This window comes from Strongylocentrotus purpuratus, unplaced genomic scaffold, assembly GCF_000002235.5.
Source record: "Strongylocentrotus purpuratus isolate Spur 01 unplaced genomic scaffold, Spur_5.0 spur5_scaffold_8, whole genome shotgun sequence".
NCBI classification, from domain to species: domain Eukaryota; kingdom Metazoa; phylum Echinodermata; class Echinoidea; order Camarodonta; family Strongylocentrotidae; genus Strongylocentrotus; species Strongylocentrotus purpuratus.
Genome location: NW_022145614.1, coordinates 6,160,882 through 6,176,980, shown reverse-complemented (window position 1 = coordinate 6,176,980; position 16,099 = coordinate 6,160,882). Strand labels below are relative to the sequence as shown.

General features: G+C 37.2%; 1 protein-coding gene across 1 annotated transcript in view; it reads right to left on the bottom strand.

Moving 5' to 3' along the window:
• LOC105436845 (methyltransferase-like protein 27) overlaps positions 1–5,762 on the bottom strand; it is a 5,977-nt gene extending 215 nt beyond the window's left edge. The window contains exons 1-5 of the mRNA XM_030975058.1: positions 5,451–5,762; positions 4,167–4,289; positions 2,692–2,830; positions 1,088–1,180; positions 1–43 (exon numbers count right to left, since the gene is read on the bottom strand). The exon at positions 1–43 is cut by the window's left edge and continues 215 nt beyond it. Of these exons, the coding sequence (XP_030830918.1) occupies positions 1–43; positions 1,088–1,180; positions 2,692–2,830; positions 4,167–4,289; positions 5,451–5,594 (542 nt within the window). The 5' untranslated portion in view covers positions 5,595–5,762. The remainder of the gene's footprint in view (positions 44–1,087; positions 1,181–2,691; positions 2,831–4,166; positions 4,290–5,450) is intronic.
• Positions 5,763–16,099: the final 10,337 nt, after the last annotated feature.

Genomic DNA, 16,099 nt, shown 5'->3' with positions numbered 1-16,099 from the left:
ATCTCTAGCCTTGACTTCCGTATAAACAGGATCAAATATCCACCTGTATCATAGCAAAACAGATGATAATATAAATAGGTTTATTTTGCACCAAACGTTTTTAGGACAAGGTTCTGCATCTTAGACAATCACTCCCAGATAAAAACAATTATGATAATTTGAAGATCCTCCTGCGATCCGGTTTTTGAAGAAATGGCAATTACAAAGATATTAGATATGGAAATCTAAACAGACATCATCTTCCTGATTTAGAATCTAAATCGTCACAAGAATGCTTACATCCTGAATTTCTGTGCAATTAACCCTTCTCAGAATAAAAGCCGAATGGGCTTTGAATCGTAGACAATTCCAATATACTGTCTGACGTCAAAATACGATTCTAAATGTTTAGTGATGCACGAGGGAGGGTTCTAGGACACCTACCCCCTGGACATCCACCTTCGGATAACCACCCCACTACCCCTAGGACAACTACCCCCTAGGGCAACCACCCTCTAGGACGACTACCCCCCCCCGGACAACTACCCCCGGTCAACTACCCCCAAACAACTACCCCTAGGACAACTACCCCCTAGGACAACTACCCCCTAGTACAACTACCCCCTGGACAACTACCCCCGGACAACTAGTTCCTAGGAAAACTACCCCCGGACAGCTACCCCCAGACAACTACCCCTTCGCCACCATCCTCTAGGACAACTATCCTAAGGGGTAGTTGTCTGGGTTAGTTGTCCGGGTTAGTTGTCCCAGGGGGTTGTTGGCGAGGGTTGTTGTCGGGGGGGGGGTAGTTGTCCGGGGGGTAATCCAAGGGGGAAGTTGTTCTAGGGGGTAGTTCTAGGACACCTATCCCCTGGGGTATTTGTCTGGGGTATTTGTCTGGGGTAGTAATGTAAGGAGGCTAGAAAACTAGCTCATAACATTTTATGAAACAGGACCCATTCTCTGCATTATTATGCCTGAATTTCCGTGAATGCCGTTATTGTAAAGAACGCCTCGTGTGCAGTGGGCCTTGTACATGATTTCGTTTTGAGATCAGAACGAGTCAACTGGCGCAGAGGAGTGATGCCTCGTTGGCACATAATCTTACCTGTCGCAACCAGTCGGCTTATCTCCGGCATTGCAGTGTGAGCCACTACCCCCGGTCCAAAAGAAGAGACAGCTACCACTGTATCAAAAGCACCTGCATAGACAATCATGTAGGTGTCGAATAAATTAGTTTGTGACATTTTAAATTATGAAAAGTAAAGCTTCGTTATAGGTATCCCAAAGAGGATGACCTGAAAAGCAATGTTCTACCAAGGGTGACAACTTTTGGTTGAATTGATAACATTACCATTTTACATATAGGTGGGCCACAGCGTTTTACCTAAAAATGTAACCATGAAATATTGATGTCTGCTACTACTACCACTACTTTTGTCGCTGCTGCTGCTACTACAACTACTGCTACTATTATTACTATCACTACTACTTCTACTACTACTCCTACTACTACTACTACTACTACTACTGCTACTACTACTGCTACTACTGATATTACTACTACTATACTACTGCTACCGCTACTACTACTGTTACTGCTATACTACTACTACTACTACTACTACTACTACATGTTTTATTTTATTTCTTAATAACCCATACAGGGTATCCTCATCAGTATTAATCCTGTTCTCCTTGATGGCCCTGCTATTATAATAATATCCAAGCTATAGCCTTATACAATCACATACCTAATGTTCTTCTAATAAACCTTTCCCCATAATTGTGTCTATATAGTTTCTTTTACAACGTAATCGCGTCATTATAACTCAACTTTATTTATTTATTTATTTATTTATTTAAAAATATTTATACAGGATGACAATATCAACCAAGGCTGTTTTCATATTGGTCCTGTATATACATACATGGTAAAATACAAACAATGAAATACAATACATGAATAGATTAATGAATATTGAATAATATAACATTTTATAAAATAACCAGCAACTGGATACATATATTTACATTCAAAGGTTTACCCAGGATCACAAAAAGAATGATTTGAAACAATGTAAGAAAAAACAAAACTAACAAACTTGTATTTATTACAGTAGGGTAAAAAAAAAATATATATACACACATCCATGAGGATACTGGTTATTTACAACATTAATGAAAGTACAATCTTTTATAAAGGTATTTGAATGAAGAAATAGATGTAGAATTCTGTAAGTTAATAGGTAATGAGTTCCAGATAACTCCTCCTGAGTACATAAGACTGTTCTTAAAGCATTCTAGATTAGGTTTTGGTAATATTACATTTGTTTTGTCAGCGGCTCTAGTATTTAAGTTATGTCTATCGCAGACCATTTCAATAGCATTACATAGATGTGTTGGTGCAATGCCATGTACAGATTTATACATTAAAACAGCTAAAAAATAATTTCTCCTTTCGTCAAATGATTGCCATTTCATTAATTTTATTAAATCATCACCTCTAACATTTTCATAGTCATAGCTGGATGTAATTATACGTGCTGCTCTCTTTTGTAATCTTAAGAGTAACTCTTTATTTTGCCTTGAGCAATTTCCCCAGACTGTGCATGAATAGTCAATACATGGTAAAATAATTATCTTTAAAGTGTCGCATTGAGTGACGTCATGGTAAAGATAACAGGCTCTTTTTATTCTTATATTGCATACCATCTTCGTAAGGTGCAATGACGTTGGGGCCAAACATGAACTGTTTAAGTTCTGTATAGACTCGTCTCTCACGACTTTTCTCCAAGAAATTGTGATTTCCGTCTACAGCGTGAATATTGTTGTATCCAAGTGAGCGAAGCTGATATTTTTGTGAGAGAAATGAGAGAAAATCAAGTCTAAAGTAAAAAGCATAGTAAGAGCATCATTTCTATTCCTAACATACAAAATGCTATTCCTTCTTTTACATTTTAAAATATTTTTTACATCTCATCGCCATTCTAATTAGATGGTTTAAATGTGCTGTTGTGATGGTTAAAGAGCTCGTGACCAATTCGCGAACTGCATCTTCTTTCATTTTCATTTCAGTAATATTTCAAATTTTGCTACCACTGATGGGAAAAGGGACCTAATATTTCCTTGTCCCTTATACTGGAAAGAGAATTCTCCGGTTATTGTTGAAAGATCTCAAATTTTGCGTGCGTTCCAAAAAAGTGAGATCTGACCAAAGGTCCAGAAATCGTCTTATTCTACACGATACAGTCAAAACCGAATAAAAGTAAAATCAATATTTTCACAGAGAACGATATTTTGCACCCAATAAATATAGTCTAGCTGCTCTAGCATATTACTGTCATTCTCTTTCAATTTGAATTGAAGAGGACGTGCGATATCCCAGATCAGGGGCGGATCTAGCCGGCGACAAGAGTGGGGGGGGGGGGGCAATTTGTGAGGAAATATTTAGTGGCGACTCAGTCAGCCAGCAAATAAGCGGGGGGGGGGGCTAGAGCAACTTTTTTGTTTTATTGTAATTTTGTTTTCATTCATATGTCATACCGACACTTAGTCTGGGTTTTATTCTAACAAGATTTATATGGTCAAGTTTAGACTAAGGGTAGGGTTTAGGTTAACATGTACAGTGCGGCGTTCAAGTTTGAAGTAAGACAACTAGCGAACAGAAAGCACTGTAGCATAATGTTACATAATCTTTGTATTCTTACAACAGTTTTATACTTCATGGTTTCAGTTTACCTACTTGACATTTTATGCAATAGTTTTAAGCCAGACTTAATTCCTCATGTTTATATTCAGTATCGTGTCATGACCTACAGTGTCATCATACATATTAATTTGATTTCCTCCTTGTGCTTTGTTTTTGTTAGCTGGTTTTATAATGAAATGTTATACATTTTAATTACCTTCATGCTGTATTTTGCAGGTCTTCTGGGTGTACCAGTTGGTCGGTAAGAGGGACCATTACGGTTACAGTGATTTAGTTTGCTTTCCTCTTCCCCGGCAGCCAACTGATGCACTCAGAGGACCTCCAGGAATATTGTGCATTTATAAGTGATAATCTCTTAATGTTCGTTTACTTATATTTACATTGTTATATTTTTTGTGAAGCCGAATAAATAATAAATAAATAAATAAAATAAATCTTAACGGTAGTTTGTTCAAAAATGACAAGTGTTTCTCACCTCCGACCCGAAGCGCCCGGTACCGCATCCGATGTCTAAGATCTTGGCGTTCTTGTTGCCAATAAGCTCGGCAATCCTTTTACCCATGACTCCGTATCCTTGAAAACCAAGAGCTTTCATGTCCTTCATACCAGGGAGAAGCAAATGAAGAAAACAAATCATGTTATGGTTGTAAAAAAAAAAAATACACAACTAATGGTGTAGCGTGAGCCTAACCATGGAGGGGTCACGAGAACGATGGAGGATAAGTGTGGGGGGGGGGGGGGGGGGTTAATTTCTCAGAAAATGTAATGCCGAATTACAAAGTTTCTGATTCATGTGATTAGATCGATGCGGGGTGGTCAAGGCCTCAAAATTACATTTCCTTGCTAAACAGATCGTATACAAATCGCATATTTCCAACCTTTCGAGACAAGCGGGGGGGGGGGGGGCGTTCTCGAAAGGGTGCGTTGTACAGAATTTAATTTAAGTTAAAATTTAAAAAAATAGCAAGAGACTTTACGCACCCATATCGTTCATTGGAAACGATTTAAACATATTTTTAGATGAATTGATAGAAGTAATATGATTGTTAATATTTCAAGAATGACCACTTATCTTTGTTATTTATTATGTATAATTGACTGTTATCTAATTACAAAAAAAAACTTGAACTATATTTTGAAATGTAATATGTAACATGGAAAATATGAAAATGAATAAATGAAATGAAATTAATGATATGATGTCAATTCAAATGAAACGCATCATTCTGTTCCATATTATTTAGTTTTCATTGTTCCGGATATATATTTGCTTATATTTGGACATGTCGCATAAAAAAATTCATGATTTCACTTGCATCCTTTAAATTCATATTTCAAGCAAGCAAGAAATTAGTCTCAAAATCAACTCGTTTTTACATAGATTGGCAACATATCAGTGATTCATTTCGTGATATTATGCATGTTGTCAATTTTATGTACCAGCGCAGCGTGCACGCCTAGTCTGTACCGTATTAAAGAAAATACACGCTTAGTTCTCTATCTGTGCGGTGATGGCCCAAGTAACCCCCGTCTCCCCAATATAATTTATTTTCATCAATTCAATTCAATTCGGTCCTAGGGGGTGAATGTCCTCGGGAAGTGGTTGTCCTTGGGGGGGGGGGGGTAATTTTCCGGGGGGCTATTGTCCTTTGGATAGTTTTCCGGGGGTGATTTTGGGGGTGTGATTGTCCAGGGAGTAATTGTCCTGATACGTTTATCATACAAAGTATGAACATGTAAAAACACTGATCTTACCTACCTCGTCATAGAAGAAAGCCCACTGGTCATAAATTATATTCATTTTGTCCATATCCTTGCAAGTGGTAGCAGCTGCAACCCTTTCTTCAGCCGGACAGGCCGACTGATGAAAACCAAATTCAGACTCCCTGGTATGGTCGACCATATTTACATATGATATTATGATTATATACCAGCCTATTAAAAGAGAAAAGTCGATGGAAACTTGATTTCAAACTGTTCCTTTCCAACCGCTTTTTACTTGCACCTTATAAAAATACATTTGTAGTATGAACGCTGCACTCGAACTCAGCAACGCACAGACACCGAGTCAACTATCTGCAAGAATCTTCAAACCTGACGGAGAAGAAGAAGATTCCCCCAGAATGCACGGCCACGGAAAAGCAGGCCTATACATGACTGATGAACCATGGACCAAACACAAATTCCATTGTTGAACAAAAGCATTTCTTTGTACCTTTCTATATTTTGATGTCAAATAAAAATAATTTTGACAAAAGGGTACCATTCCTATACTCCGTCGCTTTAAAAAAGTGATTGTCAAAATGAACTTTGCCCCATAAACTATCACTAGCGGGGGCCGGGGGAGGGGCTGATATCATGCAAGCTCCCCTTCCGTTTGCTTGGAATCTATGATAATTCTGAATTTATTATGAACAATCCACTTTCAATAATGCATTCTTTTTCTTGCCTTATTATAGAAAGAGAGGAACATGGAACAACTCGAAGGATTCTTATCAGTTAATTTCGTTTGTATATGAAGTGGAATGCAGATGTTATGATGCTTGCATGTCCATTTGGTGTTGATGATTTCCTATCACTAATTATCATGTGACCAAGAAAGTTCATCTTTAGTCCACGAGTAGAGGTGATAGTTAAATCTTGAAGAACAAAACATAATCCTTCATGGCTAAACTCCTTTTGATTTTGGTATACGCATATGGTTGGCCCCATTTTCACTTAGCTCTTCTTTATAGTGATAATTATTTTGTTCAACAGTCAAGATTGTGTATTTTATTTATGTCATATAATTCTATTCTGTTATAGTTCAGTGATCCTTCTAGACTAAAATTGTACTAAATCAAGGTATGATTTAGCTTCTAAATTGGAAGTTCTTGATTTTGGATTTCACTCTGGAGTTGAACTACACTGGTATATGACTGGTCATGACACTTTGAACTTCACACAACACTGGACGTATTTCGTTCATTGATCAGTGCTGGACCAGTGGTCATTGTTTGCTACTTAAAGGTACTATTTCCCTTTTGTAGGCCAAAAAAAAAAATGAAAAGGTTAAATTCCAACGGCATTTGAAAGATAATACTTATTTAGAACTTCCCTAAAAAAAAAGGGGGGGGGGGTCTTGAAAATGTTTTTAAGTTGGAAAATAACAACTATTAGCTGTCGAATCGACTTAATACCTATAGCGCCAGTAAGTAATAGTCTGATTTTCAGACCATTGTACCGAATGGTCGTTCGTTTTATGCTACACAAAGATTGAATCAGTTTAATTTTGGCCATTACAAGAAGTGGGTTATTGATGTACACAATCCATCCATCTCGAGCCTAACCGCTCACGATGGTGGTCTCCTGCGTTCCAAATTACCTCTCTAATTTATTGAAAATATTTCATATGTTTTATGTTATTGTATGCTTCGTACATGTTTATCGAATGATATAATTGTACATGATTTTTCATTCAATTACTTTTGTAAACATTGTATTCATTTGTAACGCCCCCTTAGTGGTATAGGGTGCTAAAATAAAAGAACACGAGGAGAAACAATAGATGGTTGTGATGCTATAGTGTCAAGACGTGGAATGGCCACTTATTATCAATATAATAAACACAGAAACGATAATAATAAACAACATACTGTATTCATAGACAGTATCAAGGCAAATAATCTTTACCCATGATAACATTGACTCATCCAATCATTATCTAGGTAATATAAAAAGCAATTGTAATAACTCATTTTGTGACTATTAGACATTTAACCTCCTAATCCCTTTCATGTCCATCATAATAATCAAAATGACTAAACTGCTAAATAACTACACCCACAACAAAGTGAGTCACCCTTACTCAAATTGATGAGTCACTGGTTTGTCCGTACAGCGAAACACTTGAAGGATCATGTGAGTCAATATGACTCGATACAAATGAGTCTTGTATCGAGTCATAGTGACTCACATGATCCTTCAAGTGTTTCGCTGTACGGACAAACCAGTGACTCATCAATTTGAGTGAGGGTGACTCACTTTTTGTTGTGGGTGCATCATGACATAGACCCCCCTACTCCCTAGGCCTATCACACACATACCATACCATGCCAGAGTCACTGTCCACATTTGCAATGGAAAATATATCTTAAAATATCACATTTTAGCGATGTAATCGGTGGTCCCGCTACCCGAATCTGAAAAATCTACTTTGTACGCACTAAATTAAGCCTTAACTTGAGATTTATTTGTCACCCATACTGTCACGAAACAATCTTGAATTAATTCGTTTTACATCAAATAACAAGGATCTAGGAGTTTCGTTGTATAAAACAATGATGCAAGATCATGCATGTTTTCATTCGACACGGCTTCGTGCGATATAGTTAAGTTACACACAGCCTCATCAACTCGAGTGCGGATATCGTAAAATGAACGCATGCATCATTTGTATAATAATCAGAAGATTCAGCCCACGAATCCAGTCATAAAAATCATCGTTTAAAACCATATGAATAATTATGCGTACCAATTTTTCACTAGCTGCAGTCAAAACTCTTCTGAATCCAAGATATAAGATGGCGACGTCGCGTCGTCGATCGGGAATTCAAATATGGCTCGAGAATGCGCATTTTGGATGACGTCACGAAAGCATGCGCGCGCATGCATACAGCCTCACTTTCAAGTTGACTCACTTTTTGCTTCTAAAATGCTCTTATGTCGATCTTGACTCATTTTTTACGACCATGTGAGTCAGTCGAAGCATTTTGCAAATGCGTCAGCTCATGATTGACACACTGGTGAAATATAAATGAGTCAATATAGAGACTCATTGGTTGTTACTAATGAGTCAATTTACACCTGACTCACGAAAATTATGCTTAAATGTGTCAAATGACTCACTTTTTGTTGTGGGTGTACATGTATTTACAGGTTCATTCATAACGAAGTCTTTCATATGAATCTAAATCAGTACTAATCAATTCATACCAATCATAATAACCTAATTGAATTGGTAAAGCAACATCAAAATACTTAAAGGACTTTTCTCTTTCCTTTTCTATATAAAAGCACAGGTTATAAATAATGGATTAATTTAGGTAAAATATCAAACATGGTTCAAACTATTATGCTCTGAATAAAGTAAACTCCAATTTTTTTTTTTTTGGGGGGGGGAGTCTCACAAGCAGGGGCGTACGCAGGGGGAGGGTTTTGGGGGTTCAAACCCCCCCCCCCTTTGGTATTTTTATGTATGTAAACCCCCCTAAACCCCCCCCCCCCCCTTTGGTTTTTTTTTTTTTTTTTTTTTTATTAAAAAAAAAAAAAAAAAAAAAAAAAATTATACCCACGGCTAACCAAAATAAGGTGACCTTACCCCCCCAACGAAGAAAAAAAAAGTGTCCGCTTACCCCCCCCCCCCCCCACTGAGCGACTTTTCGGCCGGCGCGATTTTCAAATTTTCGGGAGCAATATTTTAAACCCCCCCCCCCTTGAAAAAATCCTGCGTACGCCCCTGCTCACAAGTGAAAACAAAATGGCTACCTTGATTCTAACAAAGTATAATAATCATATAATTAAACAACAGCTCTCTCCAAAAGGAGGGCGAAAAAGGAATTCTCTCCCTATACCAGTACATGCATTTTATAACTAGGGGGAAAGTTATCACTCTCTCAGTGACTATTCTACTTCTCAGCCTCTTTATGGCTGAACCCTAGTCTTTACAACGCAGAACCTATCACGTTCCCCTTTCTGCATGACACACTACATTAGAAGTAAATAGCTACTGTACAAAAGAATATATAAATACTTAGCGGGTCTGATTAATCAGACTAACCTTACTAGAAGGAGATTACTGGTCTCCTCGCTATGCATGGTCGTTATCTCTCTCTAATCTCTCTCTCTGATAGCCTTTTGACAAGGCCTCGAGACTCTGGCTAAGCGGCTGAGATGAGTCTAGATACCCCGGGTGAACGCGCGACCGAGTGACGAATGTCACGAGGCCTTTTGCAAAGTGAGTTTCACTGCTCCGCATAAATTATTCATAGATACATATTAGCTTGCCAATACGCCTACTTTGGATTTATTGACCAATCAGAACGGCGATCTCCCAGTTGGCTTCGTTCGTGATTCGTTCCATGTAGAGGTCAGTGGTCTTAGCACGTATGTATAGTAGGCATGTAGGTCCATGTTCGCACTACGTAGAGTTTACTCTCTGTGTGTGTGTGTGTGTGTGTGTGTGTGTGTGTGATGGATACTATATGCTGACGTCGTGCGAGGATACGTTCGCTGATTTGACACTACGTTTTCTGAAGCGAGTTCCAGTCGGAAACAAGGGTTAACATAAGAAATCCAAACCAGATTGATAAAGGCCACAGGTCTGGACAATTCGCACTGGCGTTCATTCAGGTTTTCGCGATTAGTCTCTTTTTAGTCGCTCGGCGTCTATCAGGCATGTGGCCTTGTTTAAAGGCTATCTCTCTGCCAGCCCAAGAATTTATGTGGACCTAGGCCCTGTTTACATCTGATATATTTACGTCTTTAACACACTGGCAATGCTCACTAGTACTCTTGACAATAACTATGGGTTTGTTCACATATACCTCCAAATGGCTATAGCCACTTTCACATTCAATGTCAACTTGGTGACACAACACACACTATCATGGTCCAGGACCTATTCACATCTAAATCATTATCCGCTTTAAGTTTGCCTACACTTATATAGCTGTATATCGATATGTACATTTCCAACATTAATGTATCCAAAGTACTCAAATCATATATGCTATACTGTATTACCTTAATGATTACCAACTATAGCTTTATGTTGTAATAACATTGATTTTGATACAGATGTAATAGATTGTATCCAAAATACCAACTGAAGCACTCATCCAACTCTCACATATCCATCTCCCAAAACGCATCCTATTATCCAGAATTACATGCATGGTATATAAAAGCAACTTGTAATTAAATGAATGTAATATCATAATATTATACAAAATAACAAAATATAAAAAGGTAGGAATATATTGTCTTACCTAAAATAAAAGAACACGAGGAGAAACAATAGATGGTTGTGATGCTATAGTGTCAAGACGTGGAATGGCACATGGGCATTACAATCACTCATTTAGTCCCTCCTCACATGGTATCCTGGACTCTTCCATTCTTTCAGCAGGGTTTGTGTGTCCTCTAAGCTGGAAAGGGGCAAATGCTTTCCCACTTCGATTGCATAATATACTGACTGATCTATACTGCACTTACAGTAGCTTTCTATCAGAGACATAGTAAAGTAAAAGATACAGTATTGATACAAGTATATAAAAAAAAGGGGAGTACAAATTTCTACAAAATTATTCTTTTGCAGGGATCACACATTGTATTTGTTATTGTTCGAAATTTTGTACTTTGACTTTGAATTTGTATATTTTTGAACGCAGAAATAAAATCAATCAAACAAACAAATGCTCATGTACTTTACAGCTCATTTTATGTGTGTTATTACCAAAGGAAAAAAGCCAGTCAGTCACTCAATAGTGTCTGACAGTGAAGTCTAGCAAGTAAACGGGTTTCCTTGCATAATTTGAATTTGAGGACACTGCTAACGTTTAAATTTCACAGATCGGACATACATGACATATTCATAATTCGTGCAAAGTTCTACAGAATTTGATGCTGGCTGCAAAAGGGACATAATCTTTAATGCATTGGGACAGCACAATTAAATGGGGGACTTCAAGCATTGCCATTTTCTAATTGTTATGTTCCTTTGTGCATTGGCTAGTGCTCCCGAAATAGAATTTGCATCCACCACCAGCACACTGTATTGTCATTTTTGGCCAAATTCAGTGAAATACATCGGAATGTTTCTTACTATAGCATTAGTTTGTTGTTGTACTATCTAGCTTCAAATCATTGCATTCATTCATGCAGTTGCAGGTCTTACTATTCAAATAATTAAATTGTAATTGTCATTTGCGTGTAACATTTTAACTCATTCTTGTAGACCAAACTTACCAATGATAGCATGGACGGCATTTGATCCCTCTTGAAACGCCGCGATGTATGCAGTTGAAATACAATGGCGTCTTATTCTGTTAAAGGTACTATGTCCCATTTGCAGGCCAAAAAATGAAAAAGTTAAATTCCAACTGCATTTGAAAGATAATACTAATTTAGAACTTCCCTAAAAGAGGTGGGGCTTGAAAATGTCTTCAAGTGGGAAAATAACGACTCTTAGTTGTCAAATCAACTTTAGGCTATAGAGCCCAAAAGTAATAGTCTTGATTTTCAGACAATTGTACCGAATGGTCATACGTTTTATGCTGCGCAAAGATTCAATCAGTTTAATCTTGGCCATCACAAGAAGTGGGTTATTGATGAAGACAAATGCTCATGTACCCTTTACAACTCTTTTCATGTATGTTATTACCAAAGAAGGAAAAAAGCCAGTCAGTCACTCAATAGTGTCTGACAGTGAAGTCTAGCAAGTAAACGGGTTTCCTTGCATAATTTGAATATGAGGACACTGCTAACGTTTAAATTTCACAGATAGGACATACATGACATATTCATAATTCCTGCAAAGTTCTACAGAATTTGAGGTTGGCTGCAAAAGGGACATAGTACCTTTAACAAGCGACAGATTCCTTTATTTTTCAATCGCTGCATTTTTCACCAAAATAATACCATGCGCGGGGTTTTAGGGTGAGGCAATAGATTTACATTTAGCCTGACGGTAGTGAAGTAAAAGGTAATTGAGTAAATGCCTGAACATGTGTTCATAGGCTTATCTGTTTGTTTATTTTATTGATTTGAAAGTTCTTGTATCACAGCCAAAAGGAATATTTACCTCATTAACCAGGGCTCAAATTATTATTTTTTTGTCCACGGGGGCTCTTCCAAAACGAAAAGGAGCCCCCGTGGGCCTTCTCACTCTATTTTGTATCCTCTCCTTTCCCCTCCTCCACCGTGTCCACTTTTCGTTCCTATCTTTCTCCCTCTCTCTCTCTCTCTCTCTCTTTCTCTCTCTCCCCACCTCTCTCCCCACCCTCTCTCTCTCTCTCTCTCTCTCTCTCTTCTTACTATTTCGCTCTTCAATCTAGTCTTCTTTCGTCCTCTTTCGCTATTATCAATCTTTAAATGATGACTCCCCTCTTAGGTTCTCCCTATTATTACGTAATTTATATTTATGCTTTTTTTAATGTCATGACTCTGGTGTGAATTTATGTACATTGTGACGTATACACCCAAGTGTTTATCATTTATCTTGTAACTGCATTGTATTTTGTTTATGTGCTGCCAGTGGAGGCCACTTTTCTATGTTTTGAATATGGATCAATAAAAGAATCTATCTATCATTTTGCATCGTACCAAGTGCATACTGCTGTTACAGAACAACCATCAAAGAATCATAGACCATGTCTGCTGCATCTATCGAGTGGCTCGTCAACAAGTGGTGAAGGAGACCGTAGCCCGTAGTAGAGTGAAGCGCTCCGGAGATCTTGCAGCTAGCTGGAATGGAGGTGCAGGTCACGTACAAGCGCTGCTATCATAAAGCCAAGATACTATCGCTGAGTAAGTAACTATAACTTGCATTTATTTGTTGAAATGAAAAATGGTTAACATACACATTACATCTCTCTGTCTCTAAACAACAAGGGAAACGCTCTCGTCGGTCTCGCCTGCATTACGCAATTCGATATAATGAAAAATTGAGGTTTGGACATTATTTATAGGCAGGGTGGCCCCTTAGCAGGCCCCAAAATATGAAATTCTCTAAATAAAATCAGCATTTTGAAGTGACTATTAACCAAGAATCATCAGAAGAACTATTTACTATTATTTGTAGCAAGATTGATAACTTTCATGAAATATGAAGAAATAACAAAAATTAATTTATTAATTCTCATATTAAGTTGTAAAAAACATAATTCAAGTTTACTGACCTGAAATGACCTTTGACCTTGAATTCGTGACCTGGAATTTGTGTCATATAATTTGAGATACTTGATAACCTTTGGGTACAAGTTTCATTGAATAAGAAATTTTACTTTACAGAGAGACTCCAAACGCAGGGACCAGGCAGGCACATGTCAGCCTCCCCCGACCAACCTCGACCAGACACCGACCAACCGCCAGTTCGACTAATCGTCGCCGACATACCAATACCGATACCTGCAGCCACCGCCGAGGTCCGAGCACCAGTTGACAAAATCCGTGGCGCCCAAGTAAATGACTAGTGGGATGAGAGTATCTGATACAAAACACATTCTCTTATCTTTCCCTGGTGAGTTGGGGATCAATGCCATTTTCCCCCTGACTCAATCTGTAGCCACTTTTAATAAAATGAATTATGTAATCTGTACATTTTTTTTATTTGGGCAGCCCTCAGTTTTTCTCTCATATCCTGATTTTGGAAATGCTCTCTTGTTCAACCTGACTCATAATCGGCTTGCCAAATTATAAAAATTGCAGAATGCTACTGCTCGTGTTGTTACCTTCGCCAACAAACAGTCATATCATACCGGTTACCCATAAAAGAACGTATTCTTTTCAAACTTCTTTTGCTGTTTCATTGTGTTCATGGCTCTGATCCACAATACAATATTTCTTTGATTAATCACTACACACCTGCCAGATCTTTACATTATCAAAACTCTGGATTGCTTGTCCTTCCAAATCTAATACAAAGCTTTTAGTTGATCTGATTTTTTTTCACTTTGTGTTATATTGTAGTTTTGTACAAACTGTACATGTTTTAAACTAGTGGATTTGGCGCCTTATTGTTATTATTATCCTATCTAGTATGTTGAAAAGGTGACAGTGGATCCGTTGTCTGACTTATATGATAGTCATACAAATAAAATTTCTATACATTTCTTTTTTATTTGTTGCCATTCTAGGTGTTCTTCCTACCGGTGTGCATCAAACCATGACAACAACCTTTAACCTTCAACTTCAACAAGGTCATAGTGGTGAAGTGGGGATCGTGTCTTCAAATACTCAGGTGAGATGTTACAATCAATTTCTTCTCATTGATATTTAAGTCTGTTCCTTTCTCAATTCTCTTAGACATAAAAGTATAAAAGCCACATGAATTGTCTTGCCAACTACCTTTGAAGTTTCTACTGATAGGAAGTACTTTGTAACGGTCTAGAATTTACACGAAATTGTAGATATTTGTTACTGGAGTGATAGAGCTTTGTTTACCTTACACATGTTCCTGATTTTTATTCAAACTGATTTTGACCGATTTACAAAGTGCTTTTTATGAGTAGAGAGAAGAGTGCACTAGCAAACTCCAAAGGATTATGTACACATTTTGGAAAGTGGCAGATAATTTTCTTGTGTACAAAAATTAATTATAACTCGCTTTGCTCAATATGGAATATTGCATGTTCATACATCATTGTTTTTCTTGTTCTTCTCAGCATACTACCAGATTATTTGGTACAGAAGATCAGATTTTCAATTTTTTTGTATTATGACAAGTAGGTGGTGCATCTTTTTCTGAGGTAGAGATCCCTTCTGGAGGGAATTGATGTGTATATATTTTATTACAAGCAAGCATAAGTTATAGTATTCAATCGCCTCAGCAATACTGCTACAATATTATTCATTTTGTTGTAAATTTAAGACCATTAGTTCTGGGCATAGTCTAAACCAGTAAAATAAACACATTCAAAGCCGATAGTGAATTTTGTATAGATGTTCATTACTGGTAACTCTAAAATAATTATTATAAAAAAAAGAGCCACTAACCATAGGGAATATAACTTTCTTTTATCAGACTGCTGCGTTTCCTCTACAGTAGTTTGCCATCAAGGTTAGCGCAACCGTTTGCACCCTGTGTTTTTTTATAATCTGGCAGGCCTTTTTGTATATTTTTACACAATGGATTTATTCTTCAACAGGCCATTTTCATAGTAACCAAATTTAGTACGTAATTATTTCATTCACCTGATAAGAATAATAGTATTTCAAAAGACAGAATCCGAACTGCATACATTAGTTGTTGCCAGGTACGACAAACATATGGCTTGACCTACCTAGCAACACTTAGCATTCTGACTATTGGTATACTATTATTCTTATCAGGTGAATGAAATGATTTGTATTGATGCACTTCACAAAGACTTATATGTATTCAATTTGGTTATATTACGAAATGGCTTATATGCATGTTCCAATCTTCTTTTTCCAACGCTAGTATGATATAGAGAGATTATAAACTCGCATTTTTTTTTAAAGCATATATTTATTGATCATTTAATACGAAATTTCTATATAATATGACAAGCATTTAATGTACAAAGGATTTGTGTTGATTTATTTCTGCTTATATAAATGACTTCAAGCTATACTTGAGCTCTGTTTATGGGAATCATATTTTGAGAGAAAATTGCTATGGAACCT